The following is a 19,157-nucleotide window of genomic DNA, read 5'->3' as shown; positions in this document are numbered from 1 at the left end:
CATTTGGACTTGACACGTCGGTGAAGTCCACGTCATTTTAATTAACCCACTCAACAAGCTCGATCGGTACGCGATCGGTACACGATCACCATCTTCTTATTTCCCTCTTTCCCTTCTCTCGTGAGAGGGGCCCTATACCCGACCCTACAATCCCTAACTTACAGTCGATCATCCGAGAGCCGATCACGGAGAGTTGTGGGGAAACGGGGAGAGGAAGAGGAGGGAGTCCAAAGTCGATGTTGCGAGCGATTGGAGTTAGGGGCACGCACGCGGAGGTGGTAGCCATCTCTATACATCATGTCGAACGCTTGGCGGGTAAGAGGTGCACAAGATGAAGCTCCAGTATACCGTAAGTCACATTACCTCATCGTTTTGTACATTGATTTGCTCAAGATGAAGCAATTTAAGGCGATGAATCTGCAGCAATTCAAGACTATGAATCTGCAGCAATTCAAGACTATGAATCTGCAATATGTACCAGCTCAAGACTATGAATATGAAATCTGCAACAATTCAAGACTATTAATCTGCAGACAATTCATCCATGGTTTTTCATTGCACACATGTATAATTACAACATGTATAATCTGCGACCATAATCTCAAAGCGCAGACAAAAAAATAAAAAGAATTATGATTGATGTGTAATTACAACATGTATAATCCAGCAGCCCATAATCTCAAAGCTGCACAGAAAAGAATTATGATTGATGTATAATTACAATATGTATAAGCTGTAGCCATAATCTCAACCCAAGACAAACAAAGAATTATGATTGATGTATAATCTGCGACCATAATCTCAAGCGCAAAAAGAATTATGATTGCTTTTTAGAACATCATCTCACTCGCACATCACTAGCCATTCTCTTCCACCTTCCTCTGAAGACCGGATGGGTTATACAATCATGAAAAAAAAACTCCAAAATCACTTCTACAAGCATTCCCTGTGAACTCACTCACATGCCCTAACTTTCAACTCCATCTGACGATGCCCTAAGTACGAAGGTCTAGGTTCTTTTCCAATCTTTCGCTTCGTTTCCCTGTCGGCTTGGGGGAAAACCATCCACTGATTCTCGTCAACTGATTCTCTTCCCTTAGCTCTGCTGAAAAACATGAACTTGAAAGAGGGGAAGTGAAGAAGATGGTAACTGTGCGCTAACTGAGCTTGTTGAGTGGGTTAATTAAAATGACGTGGACTTCGCTGACGTGTCAAGTCCAGTTTGGGTGTGAGGAAATAATTTATTTAATGTGACGTGAGCTACTCACTGCCACGTCACTAAATTTAGTTTGGAAATCAAAGAGTGACCGCTCGGGTGAAATGAAATCGAATTCGGATGACCACTTTGATCTAAATTGAAAAATGATGACTAAAAGTGAAATTAGCTAAAACACGATGACCTCCTCAAAAATTTACCCATCAAACATCCCTAGATTTTAAAAAATATTTACACATAATAATAATAATAATAATAATAATAATAATAATAATAATAATAAACATATAATCCATATACATACATCAATTAAAAGAATTTTTTGCATTATTTAAAAATAAAATTTAATTTTTTTAAAAAAAAATACCTTGATTTTCTCTGGATTTTTTTTTTAGCTTCTCTGTGACTGTAATCTTGCAACGCCATTGTTAGCGTTCGCAGACCGCCATGGCCGAAGCCTTCAAGCTCTGGGTTCATCCCTTCTCCGCGCCTCCCATGGTATCCAAGCCCCAAATCCATACCTTTCCCTCTTCTTTCGTTTCTGCCCGCCATCGTACCATCCTTGCTATGCCCCGAGTTCACTCCAACATCTCATTGTCGAAGAACCTGGCCGCAGGCTGCAGTGAAGACTACGACGAGCAGCAGCGGCAGCACCAGTCCCTGCTCGTCGAGGCTTATCACCATACCAACAGCCTCAAAACCCTTCTTGCTGAGCTCTCAATGAAGAATTCATGCCCTATTCGGCTCCTTGAAAGAGATGGAGACTGGCTCAGAGATCAGCTCTGGGTTGCTGTCAGATTCCTCATTGAGGAGGAACGACCTGTGGATGCTCTCAAGGTTGGAAAGTGTTATCTCTTTTCAATGTCTATTGTTTGTCATCCAATACTTCACATTGAGTTTTGTTGGATGGAAAATATCATTGAATTGTCTTCAAGTGAAAATTTTCTTTTCATGGAGAATGTTTGGTCATTCATTAGAAAATTCATTTGGAGGAACTAGGATTATTTTAGAGATTTTAGTTTGATCAGGTGTTTACTTGCTATAATTTTGTAATTTTTGAACAATCCAAGTGGTTAAAGTATTAGTTTTGGAGTAGAAATCTAGGTGCACTTTGTGAAATTTGAAGAGGTGATATATGCGATAGTTGAAGAGGTGATATTTGTGTAATTTTTGAACAATCCAAGTGGTTTAAGTATTAGTTTTGGAGTAGAAATCTAGGTGCACTTTGTGAAATTTGAAGAGGTGATATATGCGATAGTTGAAGAGGTGATATTTATGAAATTGTTGAACAATCCAAGTGGTTAAAGTATTAGTTTTGGAGTACAAATCTAGTTGTACTTTGTGAAATTTGAAGAGGTGTTGTATGTGATAGTTGAAGAGGTGATATTTGTGAAATTTTTTAACAATTCAAGTGGTTAAAGTATTAGTTTTGGAGTACAAATCTAAATGCACTTTGTGAAATTTGAAGAGGTGATATATGCGATAGTTGAAGAGGTGATATTTGTGAAATTTTTGAACAATCCAAGTGGTTAAAGTATTAGTTTTGGAGTAGAAATCTAGGTGCACTTTGTGAAATTTGAAGAGGTGATATATGCGATAGTTGAAGAGGTGATATTTGTGAAATTTTTGAACAATCCAAGTGGTTAAAGTATTAGTTTTGGAGTACAAATCTAGATGCACTTTGTGAAATTTGAAGAGGTGATATATGTGATTGTTGGAGAAGAAAAATCATTTTCATTCTTTCCTAAATCTTGATGCTTAGTGTAGTGTGCTTGTTTGGTGTATTTGATCTTCAATATTTGGTGTCTTGCATACCACGCAGGTGTTTGATGCCTGGAAGAACAAAGATTCATCTCGAATGAATGTTGCTAACTACTCAAAGTTCATTCGGTTGTTATGTGACGAGAACTTAATGGATGAAGCTATCCTAATTTTTCAGGGTATGGAGAAGCATGGTCTCACTGCATCTTTGACGTTATACAATGACATTATTCATGGATTTGCTAGAAAAAAGGAGTTTGATAATTCAGCATGTTTTTTAAAGAAGGTGGTGGATGCTGGTTTACAACCTATGGCGGAGACTTATCATGGGATTATTAGAGCATATGGCACCTGTGGAATGTATGATGAGCTCAGTAAATGTGTGAAGCAAATGGAATCAGTGGGTTGTTCACCAAATGAAGTTACTTATAATATATTGATTGTGGAATTTGCACAGGGTGGACTTGTTGATACAATGGAGGGGGTGTATAGAACTGTGCTTTCTAAACGGATGAATTTGCAGCCCTCAACTCTGGTTGCAATGCTTGAGGCGTATGCCAATCTTGGGATTGTGGAGAAGATGGAGAAGGTCTACCATATGGTTATGAAAACAAATGCATATATTAAGGACACTGTAGTTCGGAAGTTGGCAGCAGTTTATATAGAAAACTATAGGTTTGCTCGATTAGAGGAGTTGGGGAATGATATCAGTGCGCGAACTGGTAGGACTGATCTTGTTTGGTGTATTCTTCTCCTTGCATCTGCATGTTTCTTGAGCCGGAAAGGCATAGAATCTATCATTCGGGAGATGAAAGTGGCCAAAGTAGAATTCCAAGTGACCTTTGTAAATATCCTTGCTCTATTTCTCTTGAAGGTCAAGGATTTCAGCAAATTAGATGCTGTACTCTCTCAAACTGGCAAACACAATAGAAAACCTGATATTATAACAGTTGGGATTCTCTTTGATGCATGCAGGATTGGATATGATGGTACCCGTATTTTAGAAATATGGAGAAGAAGTGGGTTTCTAGAAACAGAAGCTGAGATGAGAACTGATCCTTTGGTTCTGAATACATTTGGTAAAGGACTTTTTATGAGAGACTGTGAGAGGATCTTCTCGTCTGCAGGTTCTAATTTAAAAGAGAAAAAACATTGGACCTATCATAGCCTAATCAGTTTGGTTTTTGGAAAAACAGTGGATTAAAGGGTTGTCAACTGATTCAATCAAGACTCTGGCTTTTCTTTTGCTTTCACTCAGATTACATGGAAATATTTGTCACATATTTTTGGAGCAGTAAAACGTTACCTGCTGCTTATATAATCTCAGGTAGCTTCTCAAAGGAAAAACAAGAATCTTCCACTTTTGTGCAAACATAGTTGCACTTAGACTGCTTAAGCCTTTTTTTTATCACAAAAATCATCTCATCATGTGTTTGTACATAATTCTTTTGTGGTCCAAGAAAATGCATGGTTGCTTGTGTTTGAAATTTTATCTTTTTATATTTGTTTTGCCTTTCTTTTGTTTTGTTTATTACTTATTTGAGCATGCATAGTTGAAAGCTTATTATTTCAGTAGTTTTTTTGGGGAAGGTTGGATTGAAACTTCTTGTCTCAAGCTGCATTGGATCATTGATGATGTCATTATCTTTTGAGCATTCATGAAAATGTTGCATTCATGTGCGGGTTTCTCACAATGTTCATTATTTCCTTTGTGACCTGTTCATCGGCATATCTTATAATATTTCAAAGCATGTTGCTAATGTAATGTCGTACCACATGCGGTAAGTATTTCTGTTCACCCTGTTGTCTTTCCTTTCCTTTAATGAAGAAATGGTCGACGTAACACAGATTAATAAGTGGAAAACCAGAAGATGCTGTTGCTGAGGCTATATGTATTGAACCTTTATGCAGAGTGGCCATGATATTTTCCTGAGCTTGATTGAGCTTTCAAATCATTAATCATTGAGGTCAAATCCAAGAAGAGAAATGGGTTGAGTCATGATTATGGCTTCTCCGCAGGTAACAATGGCCATGTACAAATTAGTACCGTTCAATATGATTTTTTAAGTACCACAGATTATCACTTCATTATCATTGCTGTTGTTGTTATCCTTCTTCTAAATTCCAGTTGATTCAGTATGAATTTCCCATTGAATCAGGGCTCTCTACAATTAGCTCAGAAATGAATGTCATATTGCCAAACTCCTATAACAGACAAATAGTTGATGTGCACTTCTTATTAACTTTAACTGAGTCATTTATTGACTTCTCATTAGACATGATAGGTTTGTGTCCTTGTTCTAATAAAAGATTGATTGATGGGCAACCGACTTTTTTATTTTTCAAGTGTGGCCTCTTTATATTTTTTTTATTCCAATGAATTTTTTTTGGGTTGAAATTTTCATTTCTTTGCATTAGAAGGATTCCAGGGACTATTGTTTGTGAACCCTCCCTTGGAGATTATATTCTATTTATGAGTAACCTATGAATTGTTCAATAAGAGAATGGGAAGAAAGATATTATAATTTGATGTATATGGCATTGGACATAGCCATGTAACATATAAGATATCAAATGAGATCTTCGAAAAATCCTACAAATTTTGATTGGAACTTTTCACATATCAAGTTCAAGCATTCTTCATAATGACAAACTTGAGGTCAAAAAATTGCATGTGTCTAGCTATTTATATGTCATGACACCACCTAGCATTATCTTGAATTACTAAGTGAGAAGACAGCAATGTCTTCCATCCTGACCAAGTCCTTTCAATCTTTGAATGTGTCTTCAATCTTGAATTACATGGCAGTTCTCAATTTGCCAACATATTAGTATCTTCCTTAATTTTTTAGAACTCTTGATAGTGAATACCAAATTCATAAAAGAATTATTCTATTTCATATTGATGATGACAATGTAAGCTGCCACAGTGGTTGTTAGTAGCCATGGCAGCCCAAAACCGGGCCCCAAAATATTTGCCTTTTGATCTTCACTCTTTAATTGTCAAGCTTGAACTGATGATTTTGAAAATGTAAATAGACTCAGGGGGAAAAGCTAAGCCTTCTTTGAAAATTCAGGCTTTGATTTTCTCCAAATTTAATCATTAGAAATCTGATTAAGTTTGATCCTGTAGGAGCATATCCCATTATGCAGCACTATTTTATAGTCAATGCAAGTCCAAATGTCACCACACAAAAGGGCATTCACAAGACATCAAGCACCAACTTACAAACCACTCTTAATCTAACACCATTTGTTATGACCCTTTGAAATTGTCCTTAATACATCCAGATGGAAGTCCACATCTTAATTGTATTTATCACTGTCTTGTTTCTTCCGGTATGTGTTCTTGCAGGCCGAAAAAGTCCTTCCCCCTAAACACCATTTTAATTTCTTTCATTTTCTCTATATTAATTATACTCATCCTCAACTTGCAATCTATTGATCTCAGTGTATGTTGTTTGCTTTGTGTCTGGAAAAGGAGAAACTATGGCAGTTGCACGAGTGCAGAAGATGGTCCTGATAACTGTGTATGAAGTAAAACCGAGAAGGAGAAGACTGTCCTTTAGCAAGAACCACCATGCTCGTCTTCGACCATCACACCAGCACTCTGGCGGTGCCTACAACCGGAGAGCTGAGCTTCTCCAATATTGCCAGCAGCTAAGGGCTCACGGGCACCAAACCGGCACCACCTCCCGAGCTATCCCCCGCAACCAACATACAAGCAACAAGGCATGCCCAAGTGATTCTTGTGTACTTTGTTTGTGCATTAGAAATTTAGAATGGTTACTAGGTGTCTCATTGAATTTTGCTACTATATATAGATTGTTCCAGCATATCGCAATCAGAGTGAATACAAGAAACTCTCGCCTCGGTCTGGACAATATTGGAAGAGGCTGCTGCTGCCGAATTTTGTTCTGAGATCACTTGGCAATAACAGGAAGAAGAGGATGAGTGAATCCATCCGCAACACTATGAACACCATTGTGAGAAGTTTCCATGTGAGATGATGATCTAATAATATATATATATATATGTGTGTGTGTATATATTTAGCTTTTATGGTCAGTTTTTTTAAGTTTTTCGTATTCGTGTAGATGCAGAAGAAGCCGGGATTCGTTGTGAAGTTCCTTTCCACATTTCGACGGAGAAGGTGAAGTTCAGACTCTTCAGAGCATGCTTGGCATATAATAATCCAAGTGCTGTATTTGTGTCCGGCTAAATAAATATATTATATATATCTGAAGTTATGTATGAAGGTGTTTTGTTTGAACAAAGTACTTATAATCTAGTGGTATTTAATTTTATTGTGAAAAATTAGAGATAATAAAAAAGTTTTGAGTTTAAGATTTGTTGGAAGCAATAATAGTAATAATTCACAATGGATTTCCCAGCCTAGTTTTTTCGTCCCTAGTTGAGGATAGACGGGTGGGATGATTAATTCTCAGTTTGTGTGTATACCTAGTGTAAATAGCGCTTGTCATTTTTGTAAATTAAAAAAAAAAAGTGTCATTTGTTCGGTCTGGGGAAAAAAAATTAGATGTTTATTATATTAGTTCTCGCTGGAAAAGTTTAGGAAATACTACCTTTTACTCCAACTGAAATTAAAATTTTATCATTTCACATAAAATGATTTGTTTTTTTTTAATCTGGATGGATATTATTGCATAATTTAAATATTAATTTGATAAATTTTTTAATAAGATTGATTTAAATTTAGACTTTTATCATTAAAATTTTATGTGAATTTTGATACGTTGAATATTGATCTATTTTAAAATTTAATGAAAGTTATTTATTAGGTTTTGTTAATGAAGAGATTTATTTTGTATAGACCAATATCAGTGTTCTCATTTATGGTTTTGTAAATATACTAGCCATAAAGTGAAATGTCCTAGTCTATTAAATTCTCCAACAGTTATATGTTAATGTTAATAGCTGCATGACATTTTTCTTAATGACTAACTACAATAAATAAACATAAAATTAAGTTGACATAATTTTAAAAAATATATTTATAAAAATTCATTTTGATAAATTTTAGTAAACCCACCAATACTTGAGGTTGAGGTGGTACATTATCTTTTCAAAAATGTATATAATATACTAGTTAACATATATAATTGAAATTTTTTATTGCAAAATTATAATATTATATCATACACGCCCACTAACCAGCTTTAGTGGAAAGCATCATAATTCGGGGAGTCTAAGTGCTCATAGGCATAGCATCGGTCGGTTCGATAATCGAATCAATAGCCAAATTATCAATTAATCGAATCAGAATTTGTTCAAAAATGAAAACCGAACTGAACCTAATAAAGATAAAAACTGATATTAACCAAATCGTAATATTTTAGTTCGGTTCAGTTATTAACCGAAATTTGTAATTTAACTGAAATCAAATAAAAAAAAATTTAAATAATTTCTATGGCAATCAATTGAACTATTAATTCATAATTTTTTTAATTCATCATTCTATTATTTTAGCCAGATTATAACCTATTAGGTAATGGGCTTATAAATTAATCATATATAACTTATACAAAAACCTAGCCTACATATAATTTTTTTTATTTATATAACATAATTCGGTTCGGTTTCGGTTAAACCAAATTTTTTTAAAAAAAAAAAACAAACCGGAATACCAAATTATCAATAGAATTGTTACCAAACCAAACCAGAAAAAATTCGATATTGGGTTTGGTATTCAGTTTTTTCAAATAATGCTCATCCCTAGGTGCTCATAGTGGTCTACATAATATTTTAATATAATTAATCTATGGGTGTAAATGCATTTTTAACCATTATATATAAACACATAAAATACTATTATGTATAATCCGCTTTTGGAGTATTTCATGGACAAATTTAAATAATATTTTTATTATATTTTAATTTTTATTTATATTAAATATGATATTAATAACTAAAAAAATTAATTACATTTTTTGTCTATACAATAAATTATCATTGTAAAAAATTTTCATATGTCTATATATATAATATTACCTCAAAACTTCTAACATTATAATAACCCTGGTGTGGACCTAATATATGTATACCTATATATATATATGACACTTTTTAGAGGCGTCTGATAGTGGCTTTTACATGCAAATTTAGTGTTTACTGTCCATTAATGCATAGTATCTAACATGACCAAAGTACAATAACTAATAATAACTATATATACTAAATAACAATTATTAGATCATGATCTAATGGCTATCAGCAAATATCCCTAGTTTTTAAAAAGTGAAGGACCTCCATACAAAACTTATTATAACTTAAAAACACATGCACATTTATTACATTTAAGTTTTTATTTATATTAAATATAGTATTAATAATTAAAAAAATTAAATACATTTTTTGGTTTGAAAAAAAACATGTGCATAACACTTTTTAAAACTAAATCATACCATCAATTTCAATTGCACATTGTTATTTAATCTTAATGTAGAATTTTTATTTTATATATATATAAATATTACCTCAAAACCTCAAAAATTATAGAAACTCCAAGATGTATATACGAATTTAAATCATCTGTGTACATGCGCAAATAGCTAGCTGTTAACTAGGATATTTATTTACAACAATTAGATGATTATCCAACGGCCATTGTTTATATACATACTAATATACTATGCATATATTGTTCATGATTTTACTATATATATTGTATAACACTGTTTGGACCTGTTGAATGTTGTTTATGGATGGATCGTAGCCATTAAATGGTAATCCAATAATTACTGTGGGTGTCCCTAGATGATTGGTCATCTACCTACTATATGTATATATATGAGGATGCATTTTAGGGGTGTTCTATAGTAAAACCTTAGAAGTAAATCTAACTATTAATGTCTATTACTATTAGCACACAGAACCTAACAGGACCAAGCATATTACAATCAACCGTACTTAATAATATTAAAGTACAATAACTAATAACTAAACAGTAACTTTGCATACTAAATAACAATCACCAGATTTTGATCTAATGACTGTCATCAAGCGTTTTTAGTTTTTTAAAATATAAGGACCTCCATAGAAAACTAATTATATATATATATATATATATATGAGTAACTTAAATATGAGGTTCAATAACCGCAAAAACTCAAAAGGGCTAAAATGAATAAACCCCCTAATCAAAGATTCAAAATCACACAAAACATAAATGTATATATAAAAATAACCATGAAGGGTGAGGGGGTTAAGTGAAAAAAAGCCCAAATTTCAGCATAGCCACCGCACACAGGCCCAACATCGCCACCCAAAGTGCCCAGTGAGGCGGTCCGCACACCGCACACCGCCCACCTCACGCCGCGCCCCGTTCGGCCCCGCCTTCTCCCCTCCCCCTCTTCGTGGGCGGTGCTCTTACCCCCCCTCCTAATAATGACCACCCCCTCTTCCTTTTCCCCTTCTCTCTTCTTCTATTCCTCTTCATCTCCTCTTCTCGTCTTCTTCAATGGCTTCTCCTTCTCCCTCTCCCTCTCCTTCCCCTTCCCCTCCTCCAGCCTCTCGAACTCCTTCTCCTCTCCCCGTCCCTCCTCCTCCTCCCCCTCCCTCCTCCTCCTCCTCTCGCCGCCTCCCGCCGCCGTGCTGGACCAACGAGGAAACCCTAGCCCTGATCGAGTCCTACCGTGACAAGTGGTACGACCTCCGCCGTGGCAACCTGCGCGCCACGCACTGGCAAGAGGTCGCCGACGCTGTCGCCGAACGCTGCCGTAACTTCGCCGGCGCTACCCCTAAGACCTCCGTTCAGTGCCGCCATAAGGTTGAGAAACTTCGCAAGCGGTACCGTGCTGAGCGTCAGCGATCCCTTAACGCTGATCCCTCCGCCACCCCGTCCTCCCCTTGGGTTTTCTTTTCTCATCTCCATTCTATGGAGATCGGCCCCTCTAATCGCGCTGCCTCCGACGAGGAGGAAGAGGAGGTGGTGGATCGCCGCTCTGCGCCTACTCGTAGCCTTCACCGCCTGATGGAAAATGGAGGGCTTAAGTTTAAGATCCCTAAGGCGGTGAGGTCGAAGATCGTTGGATCTAGGCCTGAGGACCGGCCGACGCCGATCCAAAACCCTAACCCTAGCTCTAGGAGTCGCTTGCTCGGGGGTTTCGCGCGGATGGGGCCTACGATGGAGGAGATGAGGAGGAAGCTGGATAAGAGCAGGCGGCGGAGTAGGGGGAAGGATGAGGGCGATGCTATGGCGGAGGTGGTGTCGGCGCTGAGGATGTTGGGTGATAGGTTCATGAGGATGGAGCAGATGAAAATGGAGCAGGCCAGGGAGATGGAGAGGGTCCGGATGGAGATGGAGCTCAAGAGGACGGAGATGGTGCTTGATTCGCAGAGGAGGATTGTGGATGCTTTTGTCAATGGTCTTCTCGGGAAAAAGAGGGCTAAGGTTTCACCGGAGTCTTAAGGAAGGTCTTTCTTCGCCTTGTTTCTAACTCTTTTTATTTTTTGGTTTATTTTCTTGTTCTTGTTCTTGTTCTTCTCAAAATGTGATTAGGTTTTTAGGGATTTCATGGAAAGAAAAGAACATCTATGCAGGGAAGAAAAAGGTGACCGTTAATGCTCTGTAATTTAATGTTAGTTTGTGAATTTGCTTATCTTAATCATATTCTCCTTTTGATATACAGAATGGGTGTTGTGTTACCTCCTTAGTTATCTTGTGATTTGGCTGATCTGCCTGTTATTTAATGCAAATCGTCTAGTGAGAATTTGGCTCACACTTTTGTGGGGCTGCAACTCTTCTGGTCTTTGCATTATTTATGGATTCTAGTTTTGTTTTGGGAGTTTTGTTAGGATTTTTTGTTGTTAGAAGATTTAGTATTTGTTTGTTACTAGTTCTTAGGCTTCTCTTTTTTTGCCTTGTCATCTTGTCATTCAGCACGAATTATTTGCTTGGAATTGATTGCTTGCAGGATCGCGGCACTGCATCTCTTATCATATTTGTATTATTTACAGATTCTACTCTTGTGTGGGGAGTTTTGTTGGGCTTTTGCTTATGCCATATAAGGTTAAGTTTTTGTTTGCTATTAGCTCTCATGCTTCTCTTCCTTTGTGTTAAGTGAGTCAAATAAGTAATGGATAGTCTACTTTCTTAGTTATCTTGTGGTTTGCCTAGTCGGCCTTTCAATCAAACAAATAGTTTTCTTGGAATTTATAGCTTGCAGGATCATAGTACTGCATCTGTTATCATCTTTGTATTGTTTGTAGATTCTAGTCTTGTTTTGGGAAGTTTGTCGGTTCTTTACATTGTCATTATTAGGTTTAGTTGTCGCATGCCAGTGGTTGTCAGGCTTCTTTTCCTTTGTGAACTTGCCTAGTCGACCTGATATTTAACGCAAGTAGTCTGCTTAGAATTTAGCTTGTAGCATTGTTGCAGTGCGTCTCTTCTCATTTTTGTGTTATTAATAAATTCTAGTGTTATTTTGGGGGTTTTGTCGGTTTCTGCTTTGTTGCTACAGATTATAGTTTTTGAATGCTATTAATTCCGAGTCTTATCTTCCTTCATGTTAAATGATAAGTAATGGATGGTCTACTTTTTTTATTTCTTGTGGCTTGCCAAGTATTTCAGGGTCAGCTGAAATACTTTCTTCATTTCTTGTGACTTGCGAAGCCTACCTCTTATTCAACACAAGTTGTTTGCTTAGAACTTAGCTTGCAGCATCATTGCACTTCAACTCATCTCATCAGTGTGTTATTAGTAGCTTCTTGTCTTGTTTTGGGAGTTTTGTGGGGGTTTTTATTTGTTAATAGGTTTAGTTTTTGTACGCTATTAGTGCTCAGTCTTCTCTTCCTATGTGTTAAATGAGTCAAATATCTAATGGAAGATCTTCCTTTGTGTTTAATGGGTCAAATGAATAAATGGATGGCCTTGCCAGTATTGCAAATGCTGCATATTGTGCTAGCGTACTGGCTTTTTCCTGAACAAGGATCCACTAGATTGTTCTCCACAAGAAAGCTGCTATTTCTTTCACAGAGGGGCCAACTGCTTTGGTGATAAAGCCATCATGTATTTTGCTTCCGAAAGTGAGGATTCTTGTTACATGTCTTTGTTAAATGAATTTCCATGTATTCTCATATGTTCATAATGAAATTTTTTGCCTGTCTTCACTTATATGGGATACAGTCTCAATTTGTTTAATGCATTCGAGTTTCAATATCCTTCATGTGATAATTGCCTCCTAGTAATCAATGCAGATCGTAGGATGAACAATGTCAATAGTCAATTAATTTGAGTTCAGTTTATGATCCTTGCTTGCCAGGTCATTGTGCCTGGTCATTCAAAGGTTTCCTTTCAGGTCTTTTCCCACTCATTGGGACTTGATTGGACAACCATCCTTTTGGTAACAAGCCAAGGTTCTCTAATTGATTGTTACTAGTCTCTTGGAAACTTTAGGCTTTTTATAGAGTTTCATTTGATAAGTGAGATTCTATGTTCTTTAGTATAAGTATGTGATTTTTCAAGCAATAAATGGAAATGCACATATGATTTTTGCTTGATCGATAATCCCAATTAAATTGGCACAACATGTTCTCCACCCCTTCATTCTTATGTTTGGTGTATTCATCCAAAATCTTCCCATTCAGAAGCTAGTTAGTTTGTCTAACTTGGCAATAAGACTAGAGTATGCTTCGTCAACTTGGAATTGCTTGACTTTTGATGGAAACCTTTCATTTCCCTTGTTATTCTTAGAACAATAAACTAAAGCTGAGCTCATTGGGACTTGATTGGACAACCATCCTTTTGGTAACAAGCCAAGGTTCTCTAATTGATTGTTACTAGTCTCTTGGAAACTTTAGGCTTTTTATAGAGTTTCATTTGATAAGTGAGATTCTATGTTTTTTAGTATAAGTATGTGATTTTTCAAGCAATAAATGGAAATGCACATATGATTTTTGCTTGATCGATAATCACCACAGGCCATGTGCTCTTGTGAGATCTATGGAGCACGGGATTAGCACAAATAACATTATCACTCTCAATGCATATGCATACTTTTAGAAAATTGACTTCTAACACTAATGATGGCTCAGTGATTATTGTGCATAACCCTCATTGCTATCTGATGCAATGATGTAATCGCAACTTACTTTGGTTGTGTAGTGCTTATTCTTTGCGGTGTAGTAAAATATTTTCCTTTTATTTATTCCGAGCAGTGTCATAAAATATTTTCCATTTGTTATTCTTGTTCGACTTTCATAGCATTTGTTTACCATGTTATGGAATTCGGTGATTTTGCAAACTTCGGATGAACTACTGGTTTAAATTGTTCTTCAATTTTGAATTTGTATTGGGTATATTGAAATCATATCAGACAGACATTAAATTTGCAATTCTGTTTTCTACATTAGGCATAAATTTCTGGTATGTCTAGTATATCTATTGCCAATTGTACGATTATTCGCGTGATGAGTTGTCAACTGATCCATTATGTGAAAGCTTGCAGATCCATATGTTTCAAATGCAACAATGCTGATTGTTTGATAAGATTTTTAAACCATGTATATTTTTAGCTTTCTCTGTTGCTTCTTTCTTGCCTATGTGGATCTATTTAACCTCATGAATTGTTGTTGTTTCCAACCTTGTGAATTATTATTATTCTGCCATATTGCTATCCATATCAGCACATAAATTGTGCATATTTGTGAAATGGTTCTAAATAGTTGTCTACATAGAACTCCTAGAAATGTTATAGTGATGAAGTTAAGTGCTTTTCAGGGATGCAAGATTGATTAGTTAACTTGCTGTGGGAGTTTGTGTTTTCAGTTTTTCCTTTTCAAATGATCATTTAATTAAAATTTAATATGATCTTATAGAATTGTCTGTCTATTTTCCTCAGTTATTTTGAGCATGCACATATTAAGTATATAAACAAATTAATTTATGGTGTGATGATGTTTCCATTGCAGTCTTGTTAAGATAACTGAATGTGCTGATTGTGTTGCTAATCACGAATTAGTTATGTATTATATATATATATTACAATATGATTTGATTAGCATTTCTGCTGATAATATTTATAATTGAGGGAGTGCTGGTGATAACTTTTTAATTTGGATTTGTGATTATATGGTTTGGCTCAAGTGTTTATATGGTCTTTGGATTTGGATAGCTATCATTGATTTGAATTACTCATAAATGTATGTAACAAATAATTAATTACTCTAATTTTTAATTGAAAATCATTGACATGCTAAACAACCTATAAAAAATATTTATCACCTCTGATTGGGTTTTTTTTTTTTGTTAAAATCAGTTGAGAAGTGCTCATTGGATTTATTGGAAGTGGGCCAACTTGGTGCCATTTATTGGATGTTGGCCCAATTTAAGTTTTTAGGGGTTTTATTTTTATTTATATTTATTTTGTTTGTGCGTATGTCTTAATCAAAATCAAATTCCTACTTTTCTCTTGAACTTTTGATATTGGATTTTAAAATATAAAATTAAATCTTAAAATTCACGCATTAATACACCAACTTGTAATCTCTGATCTTTTAAGTTTAACACACGTGTGTTTAATGAGTTGAATTTACTTATACATGTAATTTTTGTTTAAACTAAAATTATTTTTCTTCTTGTAAAAAGGGGCTGACCTTTAATCTAAATTAATCCAAAATTCATTCTCTTAAACCAATTTATCATACATCTCAAACATAAATAAAACCATTTTTTTTTTTCTTTTAATATGCCGGGGGGTTTGACGGATGGCATAAACTACAAATTTCAGATGTCGACATTACACATCCGACTTTCCAGAAAGCTTGTTTCCTTAATAATAATAATAATAATAATAATAATAGTATTTTATCACATTAGGTTTCCACGGATTTAAAAGCACAACAATGCGTTTAAACTTTTTCTTTTTCTTTATATATATATATATATACATGAGTAATGATATTCTTAGTGAATAAATTTCTTAGATAATTTTTTCACATGAACACTAACTTTAATATACAGCATCCAAATCATTTTTTCCTTATTATTTTTTTTAATTTAATTTCTTTTTATTTAAATTAAAACATAAAATTTACCACAAGAGTTTGTGATTTACTATATATATTACAAAGAAAAGAGGGACTTCAAACAAAAAACATAAATCTTTTTCACTAATTTTCTCACGACAATAATAATCTAGAAAACAACCTAATACCGATAAAGAAATGAATAAAAAAAAGAAAGAAAATTCATGTCAATAATGTTAACGCCAACTCAATTTACAGATGAAAACCTACCTTCTTGTCGCATGCACCTCTTTATAAGGATGATTACAGCTTGAAATGTTTATGCACATCAATTGAGAGAGAAAAGAATTATCATGAATCTTTTCTATATCATCCCACCTATGGAACAAACCAGCAGAAAAACAGAAAACAGGAAGGAAAAAACACAACTTGTGTGAATGAAAACAAGGCTGCCTGAACGTAAAAACATAAAACAGACAAAATCTTTCTACACAAATACTGAAAATTTACTGGACAAAAATCTCACACAAAAAAAAATTACCGGTCTTCATGACTTGCTGTTCTTTTCAAGGGGGCTAATCTTTACTGCTGTTTGCCTCTCTTTTGTACCATCAGTTCAAGAAAATAAATCAGCTAAAAATAATGACAACATAAATACCACCTGTATTCATTTGTGGAACCATGTTCGCATCAGAGGTACACAGCAGTTGTTATTAGATAAATACAAACTAAAAATAAATTATACATCTCAAAGTGAATCAATGTACTAAAAATAAATTAGGTTTGTTCATTCAAACATGACCCACTAACAAAAACATGAGCATATAATCTATCTCGCCACACAACAGTTGTTATTAGATGATATGCATAGAGAAAACAAGTAAAATATATATTAAGAGTTTAAAAGCTCATCTTACATCTCAAAGTGAATCAATGTATACTAAAATAAATAGGTTTGTTCATTCAAACATGACTCACTAACAAAAACATGAGCATATAATCTATCTCGAGAGCAAGAAGAAATTTAAGATTGTATGGAAAAGTTAACAAATTCAAAATTAGATCCAGTTGAAGAATGCATAAAAATACAGAAATCAGTCAAACTAAACCAGGCTAAGCTGCATATTGCTTATGTTAGGAAATTATGAAGTATTGCATGCTTAAGTTGCATAGCTTTAATATCAGCCAAGGGAACTAAAACTTCTGATCAACATACATGCAATTGAACACACCGTGAACATTAATAGTTAATGTTCCAACAGCTTTACAAGTAAAAATAGATACAATTATAATTGATGAGGAAAAAATTTCATCCTATACAATAGTTAATATTCCAACAAATTTTACCAATGCTGCTAATTAAAATTTTGTTAGCCAAATATATCCTAACAAACCATACTATGTTTCTTAGTACTTAAGCTCAGAATCAATGCCTAGTATAGTCCTCTATGAAAGAACAAAGACATTCTTGTTTGGAGAACTACACACACACAAAACTTATTTTTATTTTTAACTTTTTCCTAAATTTTTAGAAAACATGTTTGTAGCAATTGTTTCACAAAACAAGGTTTAAAAATAAAACATATGTTTATTAGAACATAATGATTCAACATGTTCTTTCCATAACATTGTTATATATTCATACATCTTAATAGTGACATTTAAATAAATTTTAAAACATAATATTATATATCTATATATATATATATATGATATATCTATGTAAGTTAGAAACATATGTAAATATTGTTTTTATATCATGATATTATATAATTTAGAAATAACATAGAATCTATTTAATAGAGAATCTAAAAAAAATGCCTCCGGTCCAAATACTTAAACCACAAGATAAGATTTTTAATCCCAACAAACATATAATTTAAATATACAGCCCATTGATAAGATAAGATTTATAAAAATAAAATCCTATTAGTTTATATATATATATATATATATATATATATATATAAGTATATTACCATGAAGCTTTAAAATACAGATTTAATAAGTACTTTAAGAAATGGGAAACATTTTATCTAAAGTGATACTAGCATTCTCTAAAAACAGGAAAAAAAAATGAGAAAAATGTTTTCAGAAAAATGGTTTTAAAACAATCTCCAATGATTAGTTTGTGAACTTGAACCAATATTTTGCATTTCTTATTAATAATAAATTCAAAGCAAAATCCTAACAACCCCTCAAAGACTAAAACAAGACTCCACAGATGCCTGTTCTGTAAAAGATTCAAAGAAGCTATAAACTGTACCTTAAGATGTAAGTAAACAACATTAAAAAGGATAAAAATATTCAAGGTTAATTCTGCTGATAACCTGACAGTCCCTGAAAGCAATGAATCACAATCTTATTGGTCCAATCAGACAGCCCTAATCAGGTACCTAGCAAAATAGAATTCTGAAAATAATATTCATAAACCATTATCTATGTCATACACTCAAGGAAAACAGTTTGTAATATAATGTCATCGTCATGATCTTGTCACAATTATCAAATCATCCATCAAGATGCCATTAGAAATGCTGTCTTTCAGGTTTGAATCTTCATACTCAAGTAGTGCAGGGAAAACCAACAGAAAATTATATCTCAGCTGCTGTACTACTCATAACAATATTCATCAGGGAAAGAACTCCAAGAGAAGATTGCTCAAATCAATACATCATACTTGCATCCTCTAAGTTCATGATCTAAATAATTGGAGTACTCAAGCACAAAAGTTCAGGATCGTGTCAATATGAGTTCCATGGTAATGGAAGTGCTCTGTAATACATTTCAAGTTATACCGGAGTTCTCTCCGAATCAAGTGGTGATCAAAGACATTAAAATCAATTGTTGCTTGTACCAAAATCACATATTTTGTTAAGGTAACAAGACCGGAACAGGAAAAGAATCATCAACACTTGGGCAATCATTCAAATTGCTACCTGAATTCCAAGTGAACTGATGTAAGCAGCACTCATACTCTTTTTCAATTCCCATCTATTAGATGCATATATTTTCTGATAAACTTTATAAGTGTTTAATCAAACACTGCAAAGAAATCAAACCAAATGCAACTGAAATTTTACTTCTCCTTATCGGATATTGCTTGATAATATATTTGCTGTACTTGTCTGTTTGGTTACCCCTTTCTGCCTGACTACTTGATTAAGACCTTCACTTAAACCATGTGGACATT

The 19,157-nt window shown here is 34.3% G+C and overlaps 3 protein-coding genes across 4 annotated transcripts; all 3 read left to right on the top strand.

Moving 5' to 3' along the window:
* The first annotated feature begins 1,604 nt into the window (after positions 1-1,604).
* Positions 1,605-6,567, top strand: LOC120272493 (pentatricopeptide repeat-containing protein At4g14190, chloroplastic). 2 transcript variants are annotated; one of them, XR_005540209.1, is made up of 4 exons: positions 1,605-2,053; positions 3,039-4,304; positions 4,889-4,996; positions 6,459-6,567. XR_005540209.1 is itself a non-coding variant. In XM_039279321.1 (2 exons), the coding sequence occupies exons 1-2, from the start codon at positions 1,664-1,666 to the stop codon at positions 4,179-4,181; spliced, it is 1,533 nt and encodes a 510-aa protein (XP_039135255.1). In that variant the 5' UTR covers positions 1,605-1,663; the 3' UTR covers positions 4,182-4,878. The 2 variants fall into 2 exon arrangements, 1 of the variants encoding a protein (XP_039135255.1); XM_039279321.1 differs by lacking the exons at positions 4,889-4,996; positions 6,459-6,567 and having other exon boundaries at positions 3,039-4,878.
* On the top strand, positions 6,325-7,334 carry LOC120272494. Its single transcript, XM_039279322.1, has 3 exons — positions 6,325-6,709; positions 6,802-6,978; positions 7,075-7,334. Exons 1-3 carry the CDS (start codon positions 6,467-6,469, stop codon positions 7,132-7,134), a joined length of 480 nt encoding a protein of 159 aa, XP_039135256.1. The 5' UTR covers positions 6,325-6,466; the 3' UTR covers positions 7,135-7,334.
* A 2,889-nt stretch (positions 7,335-10,223) lies between these two features.
* On the top strand, positions 10,224-11,623 carry LOC120271854 (trihelix transcription factor ASIL1). The gene has a single exon (XM_039278533.1). The coding sequence runs from the start codon at positions 10,458-10,460 to the stop codon at positions 11,406-11,408; it is 951 nt and encodes a 316-aa protein (XP_039134467.1). The 5' UTR covers positions 10,224-10,457; the 3' UTR covers positions 11,409-11,623.
* Positions 11,624-19,157: the final 7,534 nt, after the last annotated feature.

This window comes from Dioscorea cayenensis, chromosome 11 (assembly GCF_009730915.1).
Source record: "Dioscorea cayenensis subsp. rotundata cultivar TDr96_F1 chromosome 11, TDr96_F1_v2_PseudoChromosome.rev07_lg8_w22 25.fasta, whole genome shotgun sequence".
In the NCBI taxonomy this organism is placed as follows: Eukaryota; Viridiplantae; Streptophyta; class Magnoliopsida; order Dioscoreales; family Dioscoreaceae; genus Dioscorea; species Dioscorea cayenensis.
Note: the sequence above shows the minus strand (reverse complement) of the source record. Positions and strands in the feature narration are given on the sequence as shown.